This window comes from Triturus cristatus, chromosome 10, assembly GCF_964204655.1.
Source record: "Triturus cristatus chromosome 10, aTriCri1.1, whole genome shotgun sequence".
NCBI classification, from domain to species: Eukaryota; Metazoa; Chordata; class Amphibia; order Caudata; family Salamandridae; genus Triturus; species Triturus cristatus.
In genome coordinates, this window is record NC_140593.1 from 128136426 (window position 1) to 128160011 (window position 23586).

The window sequence follows — 23586 nt, forward strand, 5'->3', positions numbered from 1 at the left end:
TATTGGGTCAGAGTATTCAATTCCCTTCCACATCACCTCTGTTGGCTATACCTTTTGTGGTATTTGTAGATTAGAGGAAGAGACCTGTGTTTGACAACTTTCCCTCCTTGTGATCTACCATACCGCTACCCTTTATTGTCCAAGCTGAACCATGTAGAAAAGAAACTTTTAAGAGGATGACAATGAAGCCAGATGTAACACAGTGGACACCCTATGTATTTGTTGGATAAGCTAACGTTTAAAGAAACACAATTTGTGGAGCAACTAGAGAATAGGAGCTAATCAAACATCAACAGTCAATGAGTTCCATGCAAGGAGCTACAAACGGAAAGATTTGAGCAGATAGTATAACCTTGCCATATATTGGGATCTCCAGGCGAAGGATGTCCTGGCTTCTGGCACCAACTCAAATATGTGCTTATCAGTCAAACACTTTGGATAACCCAAAACATGTGGCTTATAAGTGACACAACATCCCTTAAAAATCAAATCCGAAAAGGAACCCAACGTAACTGGAAAATAACAGTTTCATTTCAGTTCAGAAAGTGTTTTTTTTTTTTAAATAGAAAATACATACAATATTCATACATAACATACCAATATTAAATTCACACACATTAATATATGTTCATGACATCAGTTTTCCAGAAGGATTCCCCACCACATCTGGATTTACACGGTGTTAATCTTTCGCTCTTCTTGTTTTGAGAGCAGCAACTGATTAGTTAAACATAGTCTATGCTACTCTAATGATTATGAACACAATTCGTTTTATAAATGAGCAGAAACTACTTGACATTGTTCCTCCACATTTTAAGGCCATGTCATGCCAGGGGGCAGAAGCCTAAAGTGATAAGTTTACCACAACAAGTTTGGGGAAAAAAGAAAAAAGAAATTGCCTGTCATATTTATAATTCTGTAATTTTGACCTGACCACGCTTCTTCTTTAAAGAGAAGCAGTCTATTCACTAAAAAGTGACTACACCATTTTATTATGTACAAAGGCTACTGTAAATTCACCTGCAATTTAAGGCCACATTAGATTATAGGAGACTCCTTCAACCACTCTAAAACAGTCAATGACGCTGGTCTTACAAATTGTGTCAGGAGGCCCTAATTTTGTGCTCTGGATTCAGTGAAACAATGCGCTCTTCCATCTCACACCGCCTCCACCAAGATCCACATACACAAGATTATGAGGACCAATGGAGAAACTGGGAAAGCTAAAAGGGATAAATAAGAAAGTAGAGACTCTTGACTCCATTACACTGCGTCGTCTCTTCTGCTGGGCACTGATGCCTGCAAGGTATAATGGGTGTGTAAAGCTAAAAAGATATCCTTCATAGCTTGCCATAAAAATGTTGCATCTTACTGTAACAATGAATGAATATACCTTGTCAATATCTCTATGTAAGTAATTAACTAGCTGTAATTTAATGTGTAAATTGTAATTCATGAAATGAACTATACAAGAAATGAGAATAATGTATATATGTACACCAACAATTCTCTATACGAGTTGAACAACTTCCTTATAGTTTGGAAATCGCTGAATCTTAAACGGTAAGCCAAACCTTGAGTCCTGCTTCTTGAAGCATTGGTACTAATTAGGTGTCAACAGAATAAATTCTAGATTAATTTATTAGTTCCCTAATCTTTAGTGCACACTTAAGGTTGTAAGCTAACTTCAGAATTGGCGTTAGGGCGTACTGTGCAGCTTTTTAATTCCTATAATAATGAGTGAGGTGTACATGTTTTAATACATTCTAAAGTCTTAGTAATGTAGTATGATCGTCTTTTAAGTTAGTTTCATGAAGAAAATTTTGAATTTGCACTCTGCAATGTGAACCACACACGTTACTTGTTCCCATCTTTTCTCATCCATTCTTCCAAAATCCAAGGCTGGTTGAAGTGCAGAGGATTGATAAGCATATGACTGTAGGCTTAGTAGTTCAAGAGGCAAAAAAATTTGGTAAACTTACTTTCCTCTCTTTACCTTAAGTTGGGCTTTGAGATAATATTTTGAGAGAAGCTCAAGATTGCAGTTAAATCAGATGTGTAGTCGGTGATTATTAGTTAAATAAATATTCTAGGATTGAATGTTTCATAGATTCACATGTTTTCATTATTCCTTGGCAAACATTGTTCTTAATTCATTGGAGTGATTTGCAGGAACGTTCTTGTTTCCTCATAAATTTGTCGTAACAAACGTTTGATCCAACCATGGTTGGATTTCAGCACTTCTTTTTATCTTTTCTTGGACAAAGTCTGAATATGGTCTACTCTTACTTCGATTAAATTGAAAGGGCAACTTTTGCCTTAAGAAATTTGAACCTGTAGCTGAATATATTCATCATTTGCATCAGATCCCTGTGAGGAAGAGGATTAAATTAAATCTTTGTGTATTCTGTATGAAGGTTGTTTTCCCTTCTTATCCTGTATTCATGAGGAAATATTTCTCGTGTTAGGTTCCATCATGTAATTTGCACTTCCCGTCCCCAAACCCCCTTTCTCAAGTTTTTGTGAAGAGGAGCAACTGGGTTAATGACCATCTCAAATCTTCTGCCTCTAAGACACCTATCAAAACCTGGTAATATGACCTAGATAGTTAAGATGGGTAAAGCTTGGTAAGTAAAGTGTACCTGATCAGCTTGTAGCGCCATAAGACCCTAGTAGTTTGTTTGTGCGTTATACGTACCCTAGTAGATGTGCGTTTTGCTGGGCCCCAAAAGGGAATTTTGAATATTTTCACCGGTTGTTTACTAAGGATGTCCTGTGCATGAACTCCTGCTCATTTCAGATATGGCATTGCTTTTTGTTTTCCTTTGGAAATTATTTGTTTTTTAAAGTTTGTCTGTTCGAAGGATCCTATATTGTTTATTTCAGCCATGGTCTCCTCATGCTAATTCTATTGGAATCTAAGAGATGTGTAACTTTAAGGTCACCGACAATACTATATGTATGATACCATTGCCATAATTACAATGGAGAAGGCTTCCATGTGTTTTCACAAGACCTAAGAAAAACAAAGTCACACGGCTTCCCTTTGTAAGCAACAGTAGGAGATAAATATGTTTCAGATGCTCCCTTTTAAATATCTAAAAAGAGGTAGATCCAGGCAATGTTCATTCTGTACCTTTGAAGGCTTTAGGCCCGCTTTTGTAAGAAGAGGTAAGAAGGGAATGAGAGTTATTGATCTGACTCTGAATCAAATAAATTTCTCTTATCGACCTGGCAAGGGACAGAACGCGCCATATCAGCCAGTCCGTTGCAGTAATAGAGAACCATAAAGTCTACAATATTAACAAGAGCATTTGCAGGTACAGCAGGCAGCCTCATTGCTCTCCCATGAGGATCTCATGCAGTGACAATCCTGTCCTCTGATCAGGGGTTCTTCGGAGACTCATGAACTCTAGAGGTAAGGCATCTGGCCACTTAAGAGATTACAAACTTTGGTCAGGTGAGATTTCAGCGTACCAATAGTCCCTGATGCTTCAGGACGATAACTAAAATGCAGTCTCTGCTTATTTTGTAACGTTACGCATTTCCAGGACCTCATTATTGAAATGAGTTCCACATTCTGGCTCCAGGGAAACCAGGGATCCGAAATGAGGAATCCACTCACACCGTAACAGTGTAGCTTCAGTAAGACTGTCATTTCTCCTAGTCGGGTACGTCTCCACCCAGAACGAGAAGATGCAAATCACAACTAAAACTAATTCCAGCCCATTGCACACAGGCATCTTGATAAAATGTAACTGTCTGCAATTAAAAGGATCTCCTCATCTCCCTAATTGACTCAATGTCACTGCTGCGCTTCTTCCTACATTCAACTGTTGACATGTCACGCATCGATGGCAAAGGCTCTTAGCCATCACCCTAAAAGTTATGTTAAACCAGTTCTGCTTAAACAAGCACATCATGGCATCCCTCCATATATGTATGGGGGCCATGAAAATGTCTTACCATAGATAGCGACAAACTATTTGGCAGGATAGGCCTTACATCTCCAGAAACCCAAATCTCACCCTATTTCTTCACACAGACTGATCTGACCCACCTCTGCTGCTCACTCTCCAGTGGCCCTTCCTGCAGTCTCTTAACCTCCTCCCACATGTCAGCAATGGTCAGCATGTTCATGGTAGTCTCACTTTCAGAATTATTTGAATATTCCCCATTGAAGGCACAGGACCCTTGAACGCAATATCAGCCAATTTCTGCAGCATATCGATTCTCAGCAGTGACATAATCATCTCTAGTGTGCTGGGCACTTCACGCCTGCTATCTCCAGAGGTATTTGCAATGTCTCAAGCAGTCTCATAATGCGCTTCCCGTTTTTTGATCAGGGTGCAAGAAGATGTCATAAACCCTCTTTGTGACCACAGCTGCCCGAAGTCATGGAACACAACAAAGCCATACTGACTATCAGTGTAAATGGTAACTCTCAATTGGTCTGAAACACAGCAGGCTCTAGTAAGAGCGAACAATTTAGCAACCTGGGCAAAGGTTACATCACACAATTAGGAGGCTTCCACCACACCCTCTAAGGTGCAGACTGCATAAGCAGCTCTCAGATACCCCCCTCATATCTTAAACAAGAGCTGTTGACAAATAGTACATAATCTGGCTCAGCAAGGGGGATCATCTCTGATGTCAGACCTTGGCTTGGTTTACCTCTCTGTTACATTATAACAGTCAGGGTCAACTTCCGCTCCATCCAGTTCAGCTTCTGGCAACAGTAACAATGTGTTGAATTACAAGCAACTCTTCAAAGAAATATTGTTTGCCTCCAGTATAACTTGTTCACATCGGGTGAAGAGACTATTAGTCATATGCTGTATCCAGGTGTGTCAAAAGGACCTCCACACCATTACAGTGAGAGGGTATCCCATAATGATACCTTCACTTTGCTGAATGCAAACACCAACTGCTGCCACCGCTACTAAGCAACCCGACAACCCTGTGGCAACTGGGTTAAGACTAGCTGAGAAATCTGCTACAGGCATCTTTGAATTGCCATGGGTTTGTGTAACCAGTGAGAGAGCACACTCTTCTCTCTCACTGCAGTACAGAATGAACTCTTTACTGTGACCTGGGAGTCCTAAAGGTGGGACGAGACAAAGATTTTCTCGCACCTCAAGCAAGGCATTTATGCTTTTGTTTTCCCATGTAGTGGATCGGACACTTCCTTGTGCATAAACCTCTGTAGAGACTTTGCCTCTAGGGAAAAGTTAGGATCCACCTACGACAGTAGCTGGAGGGTTCATTATTATAATGGCAGGTATTCTTTCCTGCGTCACTTTCCTTGCTTCCTTCTCAGTATTGTCCGTACTTAGCAAAATTATATATCAGAGCAATAGTATCTTGCTTGCATGCTTACAGGTCGTTGATGTATTGCACTAGGGTTGAATTGCACAATAACTTCAGGGCCTCCAGATTCATTTTCAAAATGTGGTTGAAGATCTTGGTGCTCTCCGTATACCCAGGGCCACTAGAATTATGAGATTGTGTGGCCGCAGCGTTTTGTGCATTAGTATAGATTTGCCATATTTGCCCTGTAATCCATCATCTTCTCCATAATCTGCAGATATTAACAAAAGAATTGTGTTTTTAGCTCCAACGATTCAAAAGTTGCTAAAAACGCAGCAACACGAGCTGCAGCACTGAAGAAATCCCTTTGCAAAAGTTGACTGATCATGTTTGTGTTGCTTGTTGCTTTATTTGGATGTTAAACTGGTACTAATGAGGTGCAATTAATGCCCAGATGGCATTAACAAGTGTAAAAATGACAAAGAAATTAAGTAATGCGATCACAATATGTGATGTACTACGCTGCATAATTTACCTTTCCTTGCTACATATTTTATTCAACCCTGCAGCGTTATTTGGTCCTCCACTACCGCATAATTCCAGTGGCCTGGCGTATACTGTTGTGGAACGCTGCGCTATGCCACAATTCTATTTTGGAACCAGAGCACTATGAGAAACTGACTCTCTTCGTGCAGTGGGATGGAAAAGAGTGCATGGCACAAATCGACCACTGTGAACCACTTGGTTTCACAGGGTTTCCGAAACAGTAGTACGGCAGGATTCGGTACTACAGGACAACAATATTATTGACGCTGCTTAGGACCTGAACTATTCTATACTTGCCATTAGGTTTCTGAAGGCCCACGATAGGGGAATAAATGGACTCCACAAGTATTTTTTCAAAATTCCTTGCTCTATCATGGACTCAAATACTGGAGTGATTCTGGTGAGAGATTTTACTGGGGCATTCAGGGATACTTTACTTTTGGTTTGACTGCCATACGCACTGGTTCTACATCTTTTATCCAGCCAATATCTTTACCCGAATAGTTCCAGACTTCAGATTTGTTGGAGTCTTTCAGATCAAGGGGCAAATCATCTCAACTGTAGTCCCTTGTTTGGTCAATTTGAAAACTACATTTTCATCATGTGTCTGAAACTCAACACCCTCCGGTGTACAGTAGATCACACAATTAGTTTGCACAGTAAATCCCAGCCCAGTAGTTTGACTGAAATTGAATCATACACTACAAACTGATGGTCCTCCTCAAAGGGACTTAACTTTACAGGAACCTTGGCTGACCCATGGTTTACAATCTGTTTATTAGCAATGTTTACAACTTGGACTTGTTTTCCCGGGAGGTAGAGTTTGGGACTTCCACTGTCCTTATAGTAGAATGAGTAGCACTGGTGTTGATCAAAAATTACACTTGGTAGCCATTCACCTCACCACCCATGAGTGGCCCACTCCAGTCTACCTCGAAGACAGCACCAAGTATGCAGTCTTACTCCCCTCTCAGGCCCCATCATTATGACTGATCAGACCCATACTTTCTGGAAATGTCTAAGACTGAGAATTGGTGGAAGCTGCCATTATTTTCAAAGGAATTCCAGTTAGCTCTAGCAGCTGAGATTGCACTGAAATTTGTGTTTCCGTAACATGCGGCATCATCGGGGCAAGTGGCATCTGCATGATTGGGGTTTGGGACGTACTAGGATTCTGACGTCTCTTCATTTGCATGATTTGTACTTGCATCGAATTTCAATTTTGCATTTTATCATTACCGGATACTCTGAGATTAAACCAACACTCTCTTTTTCAATGGCCTAATTTGTTACAATAGTCACACAGATTAGACCTTTTTAGAGTCGCCACATCTATTCCGGTATTCGGATCGATTGGCACACCAAAACCTACACCTTGCAGAACACTGTTCCATTATGTATCAGCTGTCCTCCACATTGAAACCTGACTCCCTGCATTCCACCACCAACACCATGACTGTAAACTGCATTACCCATGTACGGGCCATTCTGGAATCCTTTCTGTGTTAACTTTGTCTGCGCCATCATAAACTTTTCCGTAATTCTTTTCTGTTTCATCTCCTATGCATCACTACAATACTTTGCATTGCAAAGTAGTTTATCCAAAGGTTTACTTTTGCCAGAAATCACATTCTGCTGAATATGGGAACTAATCTCCGGGCGCAACCCAAGAACAAATTGGGACACAACATTTTTCACATTTCTTCTCTCTGGATTTTCAACACCTTTATCCCGTAGGGACACCTGCATTAGATGCTCATAATATGCATGCACTGATTCCTTTGCTTCTTGTGTGGGTTGTTATCTTTAACCAATTAATTTCTTTCTGTGGGTTCTTAGGTTTCCGAAAACTCATTACGTGATCATACTTCAGCATGACCTCAAGAGATGGTGCATTGGTCTGAAATACCCTCGGGGTTTTGCATATACCCATTGTATCAGCACTTTACATTCAGCCTGTAGATCACTAGGAACCACAGTGTCGGAAGATTTTATTTAAATCTTCCGACAACACTTTTGACATTGTCACAAACTGCTCAACTTGTATCACAAGTCCAGATTCTCCCTCAATTATGGAAATGGATTTGTAAATGTAGCAAGATCACCGTGAATCCAACGCTCATGCACATACCTCCATGCATCTATCTCAGGGGGTAAGTGCTAATTTCATAGTCACTTTGGTTACCATTTTTCCCTGTCTTTCCTGAATCCTCTTTATCTTTCTTTCTCCTCTCGCTCTGAGCTCACTTATCTTTAATATTCTGAAAACTACTTCATTTATGTATATTGATCACGAACTCCCTCAAATGCACCTTCAACCCAGGAGTTTTCATGGTCTTTATGTGTACCCTGAAATTCTACCACAGGGTTTGACTATTAGATAAGTCAACATTGAACTCAATAGCTGCCCCTCCTAACATTGCATATACTTCATTAGTGTTTCATGTAACTTCTTTACACAGGAAAATAAGTTCCTTTTCATTATATCTATCTACATACATACAATGCAAGCTGCATTGACTTCCGGGAGAGAAACGCATCCAGTTTAAGACATTGTGCGTGGCTGACTGGGTCCTGAATAGCAGGGTGTACCTATTCTGTCATCCTTGCTTCAGCTCTATACTCCAACTAAGCCTGTGAGGCCTGCTGATGCCAATCTGGCAGTGGTACCTCGCTTTAATCGGGCCAGAAAAGGAGTTTGTTCTTTTTGAGTGATAGCACTGGTGCTATGGAACAATCTGCCTACATTAAACCTTCATCCACTTTTGTCTCAGAAAGCAGCTAAAGACCTGGCTGTTCGCTGCATAGTCTTTGTGTTCCTGGTGGGAGGTTGCAGTTAATAGCAGGGCAGCTCTGGGAAGCCCTCCTTTTGGCAGGCTTAAGCTTTACAAGTTTTAATATCATAACATAAATGGAAAACACATGAACTCTCATGGAGTTCTAAGGCAAAAAGAAAAAGTAGTTCCCTAAAAGTAAATGGTGGAAGGACATAAGTAAAGAGGATATGCAACAGTGGAGGGACAAACATAAAATGCACAAGGCAAGCCATCTAATAAGATGCAAATAAATAACAGTGACAGTAAAGCCAACCAATGGTAAGCAGTGGGCGGGCACTAAGCCCACTGTAAATTCTTGGTACGTTAACAATATATTTCAACCAGAGAGCTGTACTGTCCGGCAGGCTCGACCAAAAATAAGACTGTTCAAAGTTCATGGCTACCAGCACTGGAGAGCTGTAGTTAGGAGTAAGTAACTTTTTCCTCTAATCTGTGTTGCACTTAACCATACTTCAGATACAGTCTTGTTCTTAGGTCATGGCATTTCTCACAAACTAAAATCTTCACTTTTTTTAATAATATTGCAGAAAATCACAGATTGGAATCTTCTTATCAGAACCATCTGATCCTGAAAGTCTTAGTGGTAAGTTTCAGATTCTTTACAACGTTTTTACACACAAGGTTTCTGATCCTTTAGGACATACCAAGTTGTTTATCCTGTCGATTTGCCAGAGGACAAGTTGTGATGTAAGCTTGCCTGTATAATGTGCCTGTAACTGTTAGTGGCTGTTTTCTTAAGATGGGTATAGAAGCTACAATGTTAATTACCAGTATGTACCACAACTAAAAATCTGAAATGGAAAATGTATGACTGTTAACTGCCTTCTGTTGTTCTTTTATTGTGCTTTATCGGGTTTTGCATATAAAGAGTCAACAAATGAGGTTGTGAGGGCATCTTAGATGCTGTTGACTTTACTTACTTCTCAGATTTGGAACCTTTCTTCAGTGTTGACCAAAGAAGTAGAAATATCATTTGTAACCTAGGCACATGTTCCGATTTTGACTATTCGGACATTATCCAAAGGCTAAAACCTCTGTGAGTCACACTGGACTGATCCAATAATTCATTAAACATCTGCTGAAACGTCATAGTTCAAACTTCTCAGTCACTCTAAACATATCACAGCAATCTCCTCCCTGCTGGTACCACCCTAAAAAACATGCACATCTGTGTATGACCACCAGTCAATCAGGTAGACATGTGTAGACATGTCTTGTCCCAGCCTTCTAATCTTCATCTGGAGGCTTCCACAAAATTGAAGATGAAACCCTACAGCAGATCTTGTCAGCATGCTCTCATCTAAGTGGGCAGATGTTCATGCAATGAGGTCACACTGGGGAAACCATAGAAATCCAATCCATGCCTGAGCATTGATACAGTCCAGTACATATAGCACTTTTGCGGCACATAGTTCATGTGCAGAATGTTTGCATGTGTGCAACAATGAGATGCTGTAACTATGAACATGGAGATGTATCATCTGCCGACTGCGAGTATGAACTGGAGGTAGGCAGATTTCACCATAATATGCCTGCTGGAATGCAGTCATAAACTACTGGACCCGGTATGCCTCATTGTACAGAATGAGTTCAGGAATGACTTCTAGAAAACATACCACCAATGAAACAAGCCACAGCACCAGCAGTTCTAACGATGGCATGGGCCCAGTGAAGCCACACAGTTTGGTTAGCCATCCCCCTCAACCCAAGTGTGTATCCACATTCCTGAACCTCATAAATGTGTTCCCTGGTATGGTTTATGTAGGAGGCTTCAACCACACATTAACTGTTTACATCCCCCCGTCTCATAAAGGGCAGCATTCGTGTCTGCATCTAGATGTATTTTTGAAACCATTTGTCATAGGGGCTCAAACAGTTCTGTCTGTCTTCCCACACAGTGTCAATGAGAGACTTGTCCTAGTTGGGAAGTGTCGTATTGGCACACGGGGCAAATGTAAAATTTGCCACCATGCCGGCTGATAAAAGACGGCACCACTCTACCTTTAAGGGAGACATTTGTATTGTGAACCAATGAATGCGGAAGGTGGTGGTCGGTATGGCATATAGGGCATGGTGTGTCCTGCAGGACGATGGCCGTGGAGAAGATGTACCATGGAGGACTGTATCGGATGGGAAGGACACAATGACCACTGGCAAGTCCGCAGGGTGTCGGTCCGCAAGGAACATAAAGATCAGGCGCACAAAAGGGAGAGCAAGGCGCATATTAAAACACAGACACTGAGGCCATCCACCAATTGAGGGCACACATGGTGGGTGGGGTTGTCAGGGTGTTCTTTTGGGGGAGTATCTTTATTTAGGTTAGGCCGTGTTACAGTTATGGAGATTGCTGAGTGAAGTTACATTGAGACAAAAATGCTTGGAGTCATAGGTGGCCTTGCACAAGTCTCCGCACACCAATAAGAGGGAATGATCCGGACACTAAGGGTTGACCCAGGGGCGATGAACTGTGCTTTCGAAGTTCACTGTGCATTTGTTTTGAAGATGATGAAGAATATGATGCATTAGCAACTTGTTGATGAGACCCTATGAATTTGGCGTCATCATCCACCCCAGGAGCTAGTGGTGCCTTTCCATGCATTGATTGTTTTGGCAGAGTGTCCTCAAGCCCACCTTAGACTGGAAATGCATAATTGCCTGCGATGTACCCTGAAAAACGTGAAAGGTCAGGTGTACGCGTATCTGCTCATTCCTCTGCCTCGCCTACCTCTCGATGGATCTTCCAGCACTGCTTGTTCAGCTGACCAGCTCTGGACAAATGCCTTTTTTGACCTTGTGTTGCCATTTGCTTGTTCAATTTGACATAACTTGAAACTTTTACTTTTCACATGTATATCTTGTCTATTTTTTATTTTCAAGTAGCTTTTTGGGTATTTCTTTCTGCTTGGCATGGTTGTAATCATGCCTGGCATGATTGTAATCATGCGTGGCATGGTTGTAATCATGTTTTTCTCATGATTAAGAAGTGGAAGCTTTCCCGTCTGTATATAAGTATGTGTTTCAGGAATTTCTGCTATTGGGTATTTCTTTGATTGCCTTGTGGCCCTCTGTGGTCATACAAATGTGAGGGTATTCAGAGGACCTCAGTTGCTAAAGTGTTTGAAACTTCCGCCTGTGTTTTCTTGAGACATAGGTCACTAAGGTTCTGTTATTAACCTCTTGCTCACTCTGTGCTCTACTTAAGGGTTTTTCTAATCACATTTTTACAGGATAATCACATTTGTACTCTGTCCATGTCATTAGGAAGGCCATTGTGCCTGTGCCCTCATGAAACTAGAAAGATATAAAAGCGTTTAACTAATGGACTAATTTTCGTTTCCATATATTGAGAAAAAAGTCTGGATATTAGGCTACTTAACATGTCTCCAACAACCTACTACACATACTACTCCAAAAAGACTCAAAGGAACACATCCCAGATCATGTCAGCGCAGAGGAAGCCATGATGGCCATTACAGTAGACTGTCATTGTTTACCTCCGAAGAGGGCCTATTTGTTATTTAAGACTTGTCTGTTTGCAAGGCAAGGAGGAGATTGTAACCAGGCTTTTAGGGTGAGTTCTCAGGTGCTGCTATGCTCACCAAGGTATTTTGTAAACATCCTGTATGGTTGGCTGAGCCATTCTTCACTGAAATCCACAAAGTCTCACCCGATGTTCCCCCCCACCACGCTTTTCTCTGCCATCCTGCTGTTGTTGCAGGTGTAGTGCAAGTAGGTGGTTGCGCACCTATTTCTTGTAAAAGAGAGGTGTGCTCCATCTCATAACTTTGGTGTTGATGTTTGGCGAGATAGTTTGCACAGGTCTCTGGCTGGTAAGGTCCCAGCGGGGAGAGAAATGGCTCATGAGTGGCACCACTGTTTCTCCTCCACTGCATCGGTAATTTCTACACCCGTTATAAGCTACTGCTGCCTCACGGAGCAAGGATGGGGGTACAGAATCGAAGCTCAGAAGAACGGTCAATTTTCCCCAATCCACCCTTCTCAAGTTGAATTTTTTATTGTGCTCAAAATATACTCTCTCAAACTCTCTGCCAGCCATTTCCTATTTTCATTAGTAGACCATTTTAGATGAAGTTTGCTGCATGCTTGCCCTCAGGTGCCAGAACTCAAGGTTTCAGGCTATTGCTTTTATAACCATCTAGAAGAAATTTGTTGGTGATTTGTCACCCGGCTTACAATATTCAATCAATCAATCATGGCATTTATATCGCGCACTACTCACCCGGAAGGGTCTCAAGGCGCTTGGGGAGGGGGGGGGGTCTGCTACTGCTCGAACAGCCAGGTCTTGAGCTGTTTCCTGAAGGCGAGGTGGTCCCGGGTCAGCCGCAGGTGGACCGGTAGGGAGTTCCATGTCTTTGCCGCCTGGTAAGAGAAGGATCTTCCTCCGGCGGTGGCTCTCTGGAAGCGGGGGACGACGGCGAGGGCGAGGTTCGCGGATCGTAGCTGGCGGGTGGGCAAGTAGAAGGTCAGGCGGTCGTTGAGGTACCTTGGGCCCAGGTCGTGGAGGGATTTGTGTGCGTGGGTGAGGAGTCTGAACGTGATCCTTTTGTTGACCGGGAGCCAGTGCAGGTCTCTGAGGTGGCTCGAGATGTGGCTGCGTCGAGGGATGTCCAGGATGAGTCGGGCGGAGGCGTTCTGGATGCGCTGGAGTCTCTTCTGTAGCTTGGCTGTTGTTCCGGCGTAGAGGGTGTTTCCATAGTCCAGTCTGCTGGTGACGAGGGCCTGGGTGACTGCTTTCCTCGTCTCGGTCGGAATCCATTGGAAGATCTTGCGGAGCATGCGGAGTGTGAGGAAACAGGATGAGGAGACGGCGTTGACTTGTCTGGTCATCGAAAGAGTGGAGTCCAGGATGAAGCCCAGGTTGCGTGCGTGGTCCGTTGGTTTGGGTGCGGTGCCTAGGGCCGGGGGCCACCAGGAGTCGTCCCACGCGGAGGGTGATGGTCCCAGGATCAGGACTTCTGTCTTGTCCGTGTTCAGCTTTAGGCGGCTGTCTTTCATCCATTCGGCGACGTCTTTCATCCCTTCGTGGAGGTCTGCTTTGGCGGTGTCGGGGTCTCTGGTGAGGGAGAGGATCAGCTGGGTGTCGTCGGCGTAGGAGATGATGTTCAGGTTGTGTTGGCGAGCGATGGCCGCTAGAGGTTTCATGTAGATGTTGAAGAGCGTAGGGCTGAGCGACGATCCTTGCGGGACGCCGCAGATAATCGTGGTGGCCTCCGAGCGGTAAGGAGGCAGGCGTACTCTCTGTGTTCTTCCGGAGAGGTATGAGGTGATCCAGTCTAGGGCCTTCCCTTGGATGCCGGTGTCGTGGAGGCGTTGTACTAGGGTGCGGTGACAGACAGTATCAAATGCAGCGGAGAGGTCCAGGAGGATGAGTGCCGCTCTTTCGCCGTTGTCGAGCAGGGCCCGGATGTCGTCGGTGGCTGCGATGAGAGCGGTCTCGGTGCTGTGGTTGGTTCTGAATCCGGACTGTGACGGGTCGAGGGATCCGTTCGTCTCGAGGAAGGCGGCCAGTTGCTTGTTGACGACCTTTTCGATGACTTTGGCCGGGAAGGGAAGGAGCGAGATGGGGCGGAAGTTCTTGAGGTCGGTCGGGTCCGCTGTTGGTTTCTTCAGCAGGGCGCTGAGTTCGGCGTGCTTCCAGCTCTCCGGGAAGGTTGCTATGTTGAAGGAGGCGTTGATGATGTCTCGGAGGTGGGGTGCGATGGTGGGGGCCACTTTGTTGAAGACGTGGTGAGGGCACGGGTCGGTCGGGGATCCGGAGTGGATGGTGTTCATGATGCGAGTCGTGTCTTCAGGGGTCACCTCGGTCCATGTCCGGAGGATGGCAGCTGGGTGCGTGGGTTCGATCGGTGGGTGCGGGGGGTGAACGCCGAAGCTGTTGTGGATGTCGGCGACCTTGTGGTGGAAGTACGAAGCGAGGGAGTCGCAGAGGTCCTGTGAGGGGGCGATGTCGTTGTTGCCGGTGATGGGGTTGGAGAATTCCTTGACGATGTTGAAGAGCTCCTTGCTGTCATGGGCGTTCTTGTCCAGTCGTTCCTTCAGAGATTTCTTCTTGGTGGTGCGGATGAGCTGGTGGTGTCTGCGGGTGGCGAGTTTGAGGGCGGTCATGTTGTCGGCGGTCTTGTCGAGGAGCCAGGTCTTCTCCAGGGTGCGGCAGGCCTTCTTGGAGTCTTTGAGTTCGTCGGTGAACCAGGGGGCTTTCTTGCTTCTCGGCCTGATGAGTGGGTCCTTCAGTGGGGCGAGGTTGTCGGCGCTAGAGGACAGCCACTGTGTGAGGTTGCAGGCTGCTGTGTTAGGGTCCGGTGTCCTGCCGGGGGGGGTTCTGGCTGAGGGAGGTGGTGAGCTGGTCGGCGGTGATCTTGCTCCAGTTTCTGTGTGGAACCTGCTTCGGGTGGTGGTGGGCCGTGTTCTTTGCGAAGCTGAAGTGGACGCAGCTGTGGTCGGTCCAGTGGAGTGCGGTGGAGCGACTGAAGGAGACGTGCTTGCTGGAGGAGAAGATAGGATCGAGCGTGTGTCCGGCTTGGTGCGTGGGGGTGTTGACCAGTTGCTTCAGACCGAGGTTGGCCAGGTTGTCCAGCAGGGTGGTGGAGTTGCGGTCGTTGTTGTTCTCCAGGTGGAAGTTGAGGTCCCCAAGGAGGATGTAGTCGGTGGAGTGGAGGGCGTGTGGGCTGATGAAGTCCGTGATGTCATCGCAGAACTGTGCCCGCGGTCCCGGGGGTCGGTAGATGAGGGTGCCTCTGAGGGTCGTCTTGGGGTCGATGTGGACCTGGAAGTGGAGGTATTCGGCAGCGCCGAATGTGTCGATGGACGCAGCCGAGATGCGAATGGTGCTCTTGTGTACGATGGCGATGCCTCCTCCGGTCTGGTTGATGCGGTCTCTCCTGATGATCTTGTAGCCGTCCGGGATGGCTATGGCGATGTCGGGGGCTGAGGAGGCGTTCATCCAGGTTTCCGTGAGGAAGGCGACGTCTGGGGATGCGGTGTCGAGGAGGTTCCAGAGCTCAACGGCGTGTCTGTGGACGGAGCGGGTGTTGAGTAGGATGCACTTCAGGTGGTTGCTGCTTCCGGTGCTGCTGGTGGGTGCGGTGCAGGATCGGAGGCAGGAGAAGTTGCAGGAGCGGCAGACGAAGGGTCCATGGGTGCGTCGAGGGGACGCTCGGTAGCATCCGGGGGTTCGGGCGGTGTTGAGTGCGATGAGCGTGGTGAAGTCGTAGGTCCTGCGGGGGGGCTGGCGGGCGCGGGGGCCAGGGGGTCTGGCGCTGGGCGCGGTCCAGGCGCGGACGGGCGCAGACGGGCTTACCTTTGGCGCACCTTCGGCGCTCAGTCGGCGCTCCCGCTGCGCGCTCCCGCTGCGCGGTCGCGGAGGGGGCGTCATAAGTAGGAGCCCGGAGGGAGGGTCAGCAGGGAGGCGGGAGGCTGGGTAGCCAATGGGCAGTGAGGGGAGGTGGGACTGCGGGGACCGGAACAGGGAAGCGGGAGGGGGGAAAGAGAGACGGGGGCAGAGGCGGCGGAAACGGCGAAAATAAAGAAATCAAGCAGGCAGCGAGCGGAGGCCGGTACCTGTGAGCGGCGGAAGGAGGTAAGTGGCGCCAACGGAGGTTGCAGAGGGTGTAAGGCAGCGGCAGGCGTAGGCAGCGGCAGGCGTAGGCAGCAGCAGGGGAGAGGAGCGACCGCCTGTGGGTCACAGGGGGGTCACACTGACCAGCGCGGTGAGGATCCCTAAGTAGGAGCCCGGAGGGAGGGTCAGCAGGGAGGCGGGAGGCTGGGTAGCCAATGGGCAATATTGACTCTCTTTGATGCTTTCTTTGAGTTTGTTTATTTCATAGAAGCTGTGAACTAAGGAATTTGGCCAGACTGAACCCTTGACTTTTATATAGGTACTAATACATTCACTATTTTATTTTATGTTTGTACTTTAAAGGTTTGAAAGGCATCAATATGGGCGAAGGACAGGATTATTTTTTGACTCCTTTACATAAGGAGTGACCAGTCCACGGAGAGTTGGGAATATTCAGACCTTACGGTTTATGAAATATGAAATCTAATGTTAAATGCACCAGATCACTTTTGAGGTTGGCAGTGTTTCACCCTCATTTTATTTAAATGGTGCGTTAATGCAATTTCAAAAGTCTAAAAATTGCCTAATGTACACATTTATACATGTTCACAATAGTTTAAAGCTGTGTAAAATTAATATTAGCAGTACACAATTAATTGTTATACATTTAACAGTTTTTAACTAGTTTAAAAGTGTTCAAAACTTAAACTGTACAGATATTTGCATAAATAGATGTGTATATAACTTTAAAACTGCATAAATTATACAAGTGCAAAATAAAAGTAGGCCCATTTGCACAATTGGGCGACCGCGAAAAAGGCCTGACAGGCTGCCTAAGTGCTGGGCTGCTAAAGGTGCCCTCCTGAATGAGTTGCAGCACAGACTGGATTGCTAGACGTGAGGTAATCCAGGGCTACTTCACCCCAAATGACAATCTCCAAGGATGCTCCTTTGAGGAAACTGTAAACTAGCAGTAGGGACTACATGTTAGGCCGTGTGTGCATACAAATGTGTGCGTGTGTTCGCACATGTACACATCTAGGGTATGTAGGCTGCCTCCAGAGGTAGACTTTAAAGCCGGTGGTGAAAGGCAGCACTCTTATTAGCCCAGTCGTTAGAGTATCACAAGATTGCCAGTGCCACTCTTGGGACCTGACAAGGCATAGCTTGAATAACAGGAGTCAGACGTGTTGAAATAATTTTAAATGCTTCCCGTGCACATCAAAGCATCAGAGTGACTTCCTGTGGCAACTCTACTCTTTGGCGCTGGTAGGCATGGAAGGGTCTTGAACCTGCCTACAGTGGACTGTTGTGAGCACAGTGACATGGCTACTAAATAGCTCCACTGTACCTCTTCATACCCTTCCTCTTCTGCATTTAGGTGCTTCCTTCTAATGGCGCTGGAGTCTGTTTATAGAAGAGTTAACAAATACTTGCTGTTGCATCTTGTGACTTGGACAGATCACCTCTTTTCCCAGTTACCGCGCTGCTGTGCTCTAACTCCCTTTCAGGACCAGACATTTCTGCTGGGATTCTAGATCAGCATTGCTAAAGGGAGCATTCTGGCAGGAAGCCTGATCCCTCATCTAACATTTCTTCTAGCACAAACTGACATATTTAACTCTTAACCCATCTCTACGAGTCTCTACTTCCAACTTTACCTTGTCCCCTTCTCCTATCCTTGGCTCACTCCTCTGCCTCCCCCAACACAGAATGCAGAGTCCCCCAGGGATCCGCCTTCAGCCCCATGCTGGTCAATGTCTACATGACATTGCTCGCCACCATCATCCAACCCCACGGAATAAGCATAATTTTGTCTTTCCACGACTCATCCTCTCCCTGTTCGATGACACCTCAACACACCAAACAAAGTTTGGCCCCTGCATGTCTGAAGTCCCCAACTGAATGAAGACCAACCATTTTCAAATAGGCCCATGCTAGGGCTGCCCCTCCTTCTTGAGTTGTCAGACTGACCTCCTGAGTGATATGTGCACTACACAAATACGCATAACATTTCCCTCCACTGCCTAAACCGTTCTGTCATTCACCTCCATCCTATTCGTAATTCTTCCCCCACACACCCTCACTTGATCATATCCACTACAATCCTGTTACCCTTTTCTCTCTTACTTTTTCCGATTTTTCCTCCACCTTTGATCTTCCTATTACCTCTTCCACTCTTTGCCCATCTTCCACTGACTGATCCACGTGTCCCGTCCTTCTCTGCCCATCTTCTCTCCTTACTTATCAGCTCCGAATATCTGTGAGAGATCCAGTCCCAAACAACCCCGTCTCCAAATCCCCCTAAAATATTAAAGCCCCTTTCTTCTAAGACTCTTCCCCCTGCCTTGTCACCCCTTTCATCTGCTCCATCTAACTCAGTGGAATCTCTCCTGTAGCCTTCCAGACCCATCCCGCGATATGTGATCCAATCCATACGGCGTATGGCCCCGTTCCACAATCTACTTCTTCTAAAACCCACCTGTTCCTCCCCAACGGTTCCTCCCCAAATTCAACGGTTTTACTATCTAAAGCCCACTAACCCCTTGGGTGCCAGGCCTTTTCCCCTCCTGTGCCTGGCGCTTCCCTAGTGGGTGGGTGTCATGACGAGATAGTCTCGTCATGGGCACAGCGCAACTGTGCTCCATGACGAGACCATCTCGTCATGGGCACAGAAGAGGCTAAGGGACCTTGTGCGGCTTGAGCAAAACAAAGTTCATTGCCATATCTGACTAGATGAAGACATTTCTTGTTTCTATGGTGTGATTTGTTAGGCTTGGAGTGATAGCTGGCTTCAAGCATTATCTGAAATTATACTGTATTGATGATATAAGCAATCATTGAGTGTGACTGGGGCTCTGTGAAAAGTGTAAACACTCCAACCAAACTTCTCATCTGGATTCAGCCGGTGTGGCAAATGGCGCATATTTTCATCTGTTTGATCCTAGACGTTTCTCATTGTCTCTGAGACAACACGTGCAAAGCAATTGAGTGTGTCTGGCCAATTGTTAGGTCTGCCTTTTTCACAGCAACCTATTGCTAACAATATAGGTTGAGTGGGTTTGGGTCCACCCCTTTCAAACACTGGCTTTCCTTGACTAGCCTCTTTCAGCCACTGACTGGAGACTTTGTCAATCAAGTCTTGGTTCACCCAAGTAGAGTGTTTATCTCATACTGCTACTGGCTGTTTGGGAGTATGAAGCCTTCTGCGTCCAGTCCAGAGCTAACATAGAGCAGGATATGGGACTGGTTTACAACTATGGCCCTTTATGCCTGCTCCAAATGGCTCCTCACTCAATTGTCTCACTCTAATGTGCTAGAGCTGCATGCTTACCACATTGTAATCAGACCTGTTGACTTTGCCAGTGCTTGTTGCATCCGTCTGCAGCAATACATGTGGTAACTGTGGAGTATTAGAAGCTAGTTGAAAGAGAGTCTATCTGCTCTTTGTTAACCCAAACAAATTTCTTCTTGTCCTCGGTTAAATCCATTTTCTACAAAGGTGGCAGTCTATGGAGTCCTTCTACCCTTATGAATATAATGGTCTTTGTTGCTACTATATAAGCCCGCCTTTTGTGAAACTATACCAGCCTGTTTCTCCACTGTTCCGAAACATCCAGTTTTCATTGTCTACGTGTTTGCAACCCGTTCTCAGATCTGGGAATTGGCAGGTACTTCACAGTTTGTTGGAAGTTTTTTACATTGTCCTTTTTTCTATTTCGTTATTCGTTCTTGTAATTTTTTTTCTCAGTTGCAAGAGTATGGTAGGAGTCTCCGACCTCAACAGTTAGTGATAGTGGGAATTTGCATACTTCTGGATTTTACTTAAATCTTTGTCCAATGGTGCCCTTAATTAATCGTTGCTTGGGAGGCGGTGGGTCAGAAGAGGGTGCAGTGAGTAGCTTTTCTTAGAGAACGCTTGCAGCACGTTGTAGTTGATGTTTTTTGTGTTCTTGGCATATTGAAGAGGTGTTATTGGTCATGTCAGAAATGTCCAACATATGCGGGGGGGGGGGGGGGGTTAAGGCAACACATATTTTAATTATGTTGAAAATCTTAAGTTATGCATTATCCTATCCGTGAATTCTCAAGACTAATGTAAAATGTAATCGATTGAATCTCGCTTACCTTGGTATGTGCTCCTTAGCTCAGCTTCCATAGGCTGATTTGCATATTGCCAGGGGGAACATGGCTTTGCATTTTGTCAACAAGTCTGTAATTGAACAGCAGTCCACTCTTCTCCGCTACTCAGACTGTAGTTCGGGTAAGTGACTGTTTTGTATATTTTGGAGTTGTGCCTAGGCCAGGGATGCAGAATCAGTCGTCGGAGCTTTCACACAGCCTACCTGTAGAGTAGGCGTGTACATTGTTTTAGCCCCTTTATCGCAGTCCTGGAGCATCCTGTAACCACCCAGGGTAACTCCAGCCTCCAACTCACCCTCTACTCATAACATAACTAATATGGGATAACATTCTAGATTAGAACATAAAACACAGAAGATCAAACAGTAAGGTAGTGAACTAGGAAAGAAATACAGAAGGATGTAGCACAGACACTACATATCCTACCTAGTACAAACAACAACAAAAACACACAAAAACCCCACAAACATTGAGATATGCATATTAACAAATATTAATACACTAAACACCACGTGCAAACATTGTACGTATGGAAACATCTGTGTACTACACAGCAGTATTAGTTATGTATGAAATCTTTAAAATTCTTTAGAGTTACAAAAACTCACCCATATATTCCCACTTTGGTTTTCCCTGTATGACACCCTTCTTAAACAGTAAGGAAGAGCACCAGCACAAAGGACCTGGAAAGGACTACAGGATGTTGTAACACACAAATTGACGGCTAGCAGGCCATAAGTTGCAACCAGAAGTGTTATAACATGACTTGTTTATATGTCCACCCAGATTGGGGAATACAGATGCAACTTCGGGTTGATAAAATCATTTGGCATTAGAAAGAGTAAACCTGGTAGAGGTTGATCTGGTTAGAAGTAGATGGTATTTTTCTGAGTGTTAGGATTGATTGCAGTTGTTGTGAATGTAGCCATTGAGAGGGAATGGCCCATTCTAAGGTGTCTGCAGGCATCTTATATCTATTGACCTTTGGTTTTATTGCACAGAATCAAAATATTGATACTCGGGGTCCTTAAAGTGACCACCGAGCAACATAGTATGACGCACAACAAAGTTTCTTAAATTCCACCAAGGGAATATAAAAACATCAAAAGTTGTACTGCAGCAGACCATTATTACTTGAATGCGCCACTGTGGTAATTAGTGTTTCAGATCCTACGTCAGGTTTTGATTTAAAAATGATATTGAAATAATCACTTTCTAAAAAGTGCAGTTGATGTTATGTTTTATGTTTCTCTTTCTTCACAGTTCAACTTTATGAATTGCTTTTCATCTCTGTTCCACATTGCCTTTGTGATGCAAGACATGAGGCTCCTGAGACATGTAAGTCTCCTGACCCAATTATACTCAATGAAGTTCTTTCCCTTCAGTGTTTCCTAAAGAAACCATTTACATTTCTGTTGTAAGATTCAGAACAGCAACTCTTGAGCAAATGGGAATGGCAGCATTTGTATTCAGGTTTGATTGGTAGACGTTTGCTCAACAGAACTGTAATGTGCTCTGTAATTTAATTTATCCAGCGGATTGGGGTTTATTCTTTAGCAATCTGTGCAACAACTGAAGAAGATTGTTTCTTCAGTTTCTTGCTACTTATGGAGGTTACTTTCATTGGTAGACTTTTGATCAGCTGGTTCAGTCATGTTTCCCTTATATGTAAGGTCAACAGTGGGTCCCAGATGTAAGGAGAGTCACCCTTCACTGTCAAAAGGGACAAGGTGGTGTATACCTAGAACAAAAACTCCCTTTTCTGTGAACTCACTTCCGTAAAACCCTAATTGTGCATCCCTGAGCTAAATGGAGATGCACTAAATGATAATATACAGTGAACAACTTTATCACAATCAAAAACTGTCTGACTCGTCACATTATTATGACAAGCATTGGCATAGCCAATAGGTCTCGCCTTTTGGGACCTTATAAGTAAGTTCACAAAATGCCCTGCAAGCGCCAGGGCGTGCACTGTCTCAAATGAGACCTAGAAAAGTGGCAGAAGCAAGGCAGAGCTGCTACTGAAAATGAGAACTTTTAGTCTCTCGAACCCTTCTGTAGTGACACCAAGAGGAGGAGTTTCAGAGCCGCTTTGTCTTGTCATTTCAGGTTGTTTTCCCAGTCATCCTGATCTAGCCGCCCCCCCCTTGGCTTTGTGTTCAATTTGTGATTTATGCGATAATCTGGATCAAAGACACATTTGTTTGGGGGTAGGTATCTTCCTACATTCTGCAAGGTGTTGAGACTGCTAGAAGTATTCCGGGGCTTATTTACAAGCCCCTTGCGCCGCCGGTAGGTCACTTTCCCCATCTTAAAAGGGGCGCACCGGCAGCGCAAGAGGCTGGTAAATAAGTGTTTACATCTGCCATCTTTCCAGTCTTGACCATTGATACCGACCCTGCTAAGGGCGTAGTGCTCGCCCCTTGCAGAGGTTTGGGGGGCCTGCACCCTATTGCCTCCCCTGCAACCAGACCTGCACCCTATTTGATAGATGATAATCGAGTTATTAAAATTAAAATAAAACACTATAAGCGATATTGGCCTGTCTGTATGATGTGAGATCCTCTCTACAAAGGGGGCTTGAGAAGTGACAAGCAAACAAAATGATTTAAACACCATTTATTTCACTTCTTTGGGGTGTGTCCGTTAATAGCGCTTTCTCCGCAGCCGGGGCCGGGAGCTGCTCCAGACGCTGTGCTTTGCAGCCAGAAGCCCAGCTCATAGCGGCTCCTGCGTACAAGAGGTTTGTAACGGATTGTACTAGCTCGGAGGATGAATACATTATTAACTGCAGATGAGAGGGTAGGGAGTAGGTGGAGAGTGTGGGAGATGGGGACAGAAAGAGTGGGAGTGTGAGAGGGGGCGAGAGAGCAGAAGAAACGGGAACTGAGAAAGGATGAACACGGGTGAGGCGAGGAAAGGACTGAGAGAGAGGGGCGAGGGAGCGTAGGAGAGAGAGGGAGATGAAAAAGACAGAGAGAGCTGGAGTGAGAGACTGGGACAGGGAGAGAGAAAGGCCAAGGGTTCCAGAGAGAGCTGGGGGACAGTAGAAGAAAGCAGGGGCGCCGAGTCTGGGGGGACAGACGCTCCCTTATCCCCCCTGAGAAGATCACAGGAGTGCAAGAAGCACTACAAAAGCATGCAATATTATTACTTTTATTATTTCTAACT

General features: G+C 45.1%; 1 protein-coding gene across 5 annotated transcripts in view; it reads left to right on the forward strand.

Annotated features, from left to right (window-relative positions):
* The window catches only part of ANO10 (anoctamin 10), an 818673-nt gene that overhangs the window by 227034 nt on the left and 568053 nt on the right, over positions 1-23586 (forward strand). For all 5 annotated transcript variants that reach the window (XM_085630601.1, XM_085630602.1, XM_085630604.1 and 2 more), the window contains exons 7-8: positions 9221-9276; positions 21676-21750. In XM_085630601.1, coding sequence (XP_085486727.1) covers positions 9221-9276; positions 21676-21750 — 131 coding nt within the window. The remainder of the gene's footprint in view (positions 1-9220; positions 9277-21675; positions 21751-23586) is intronic.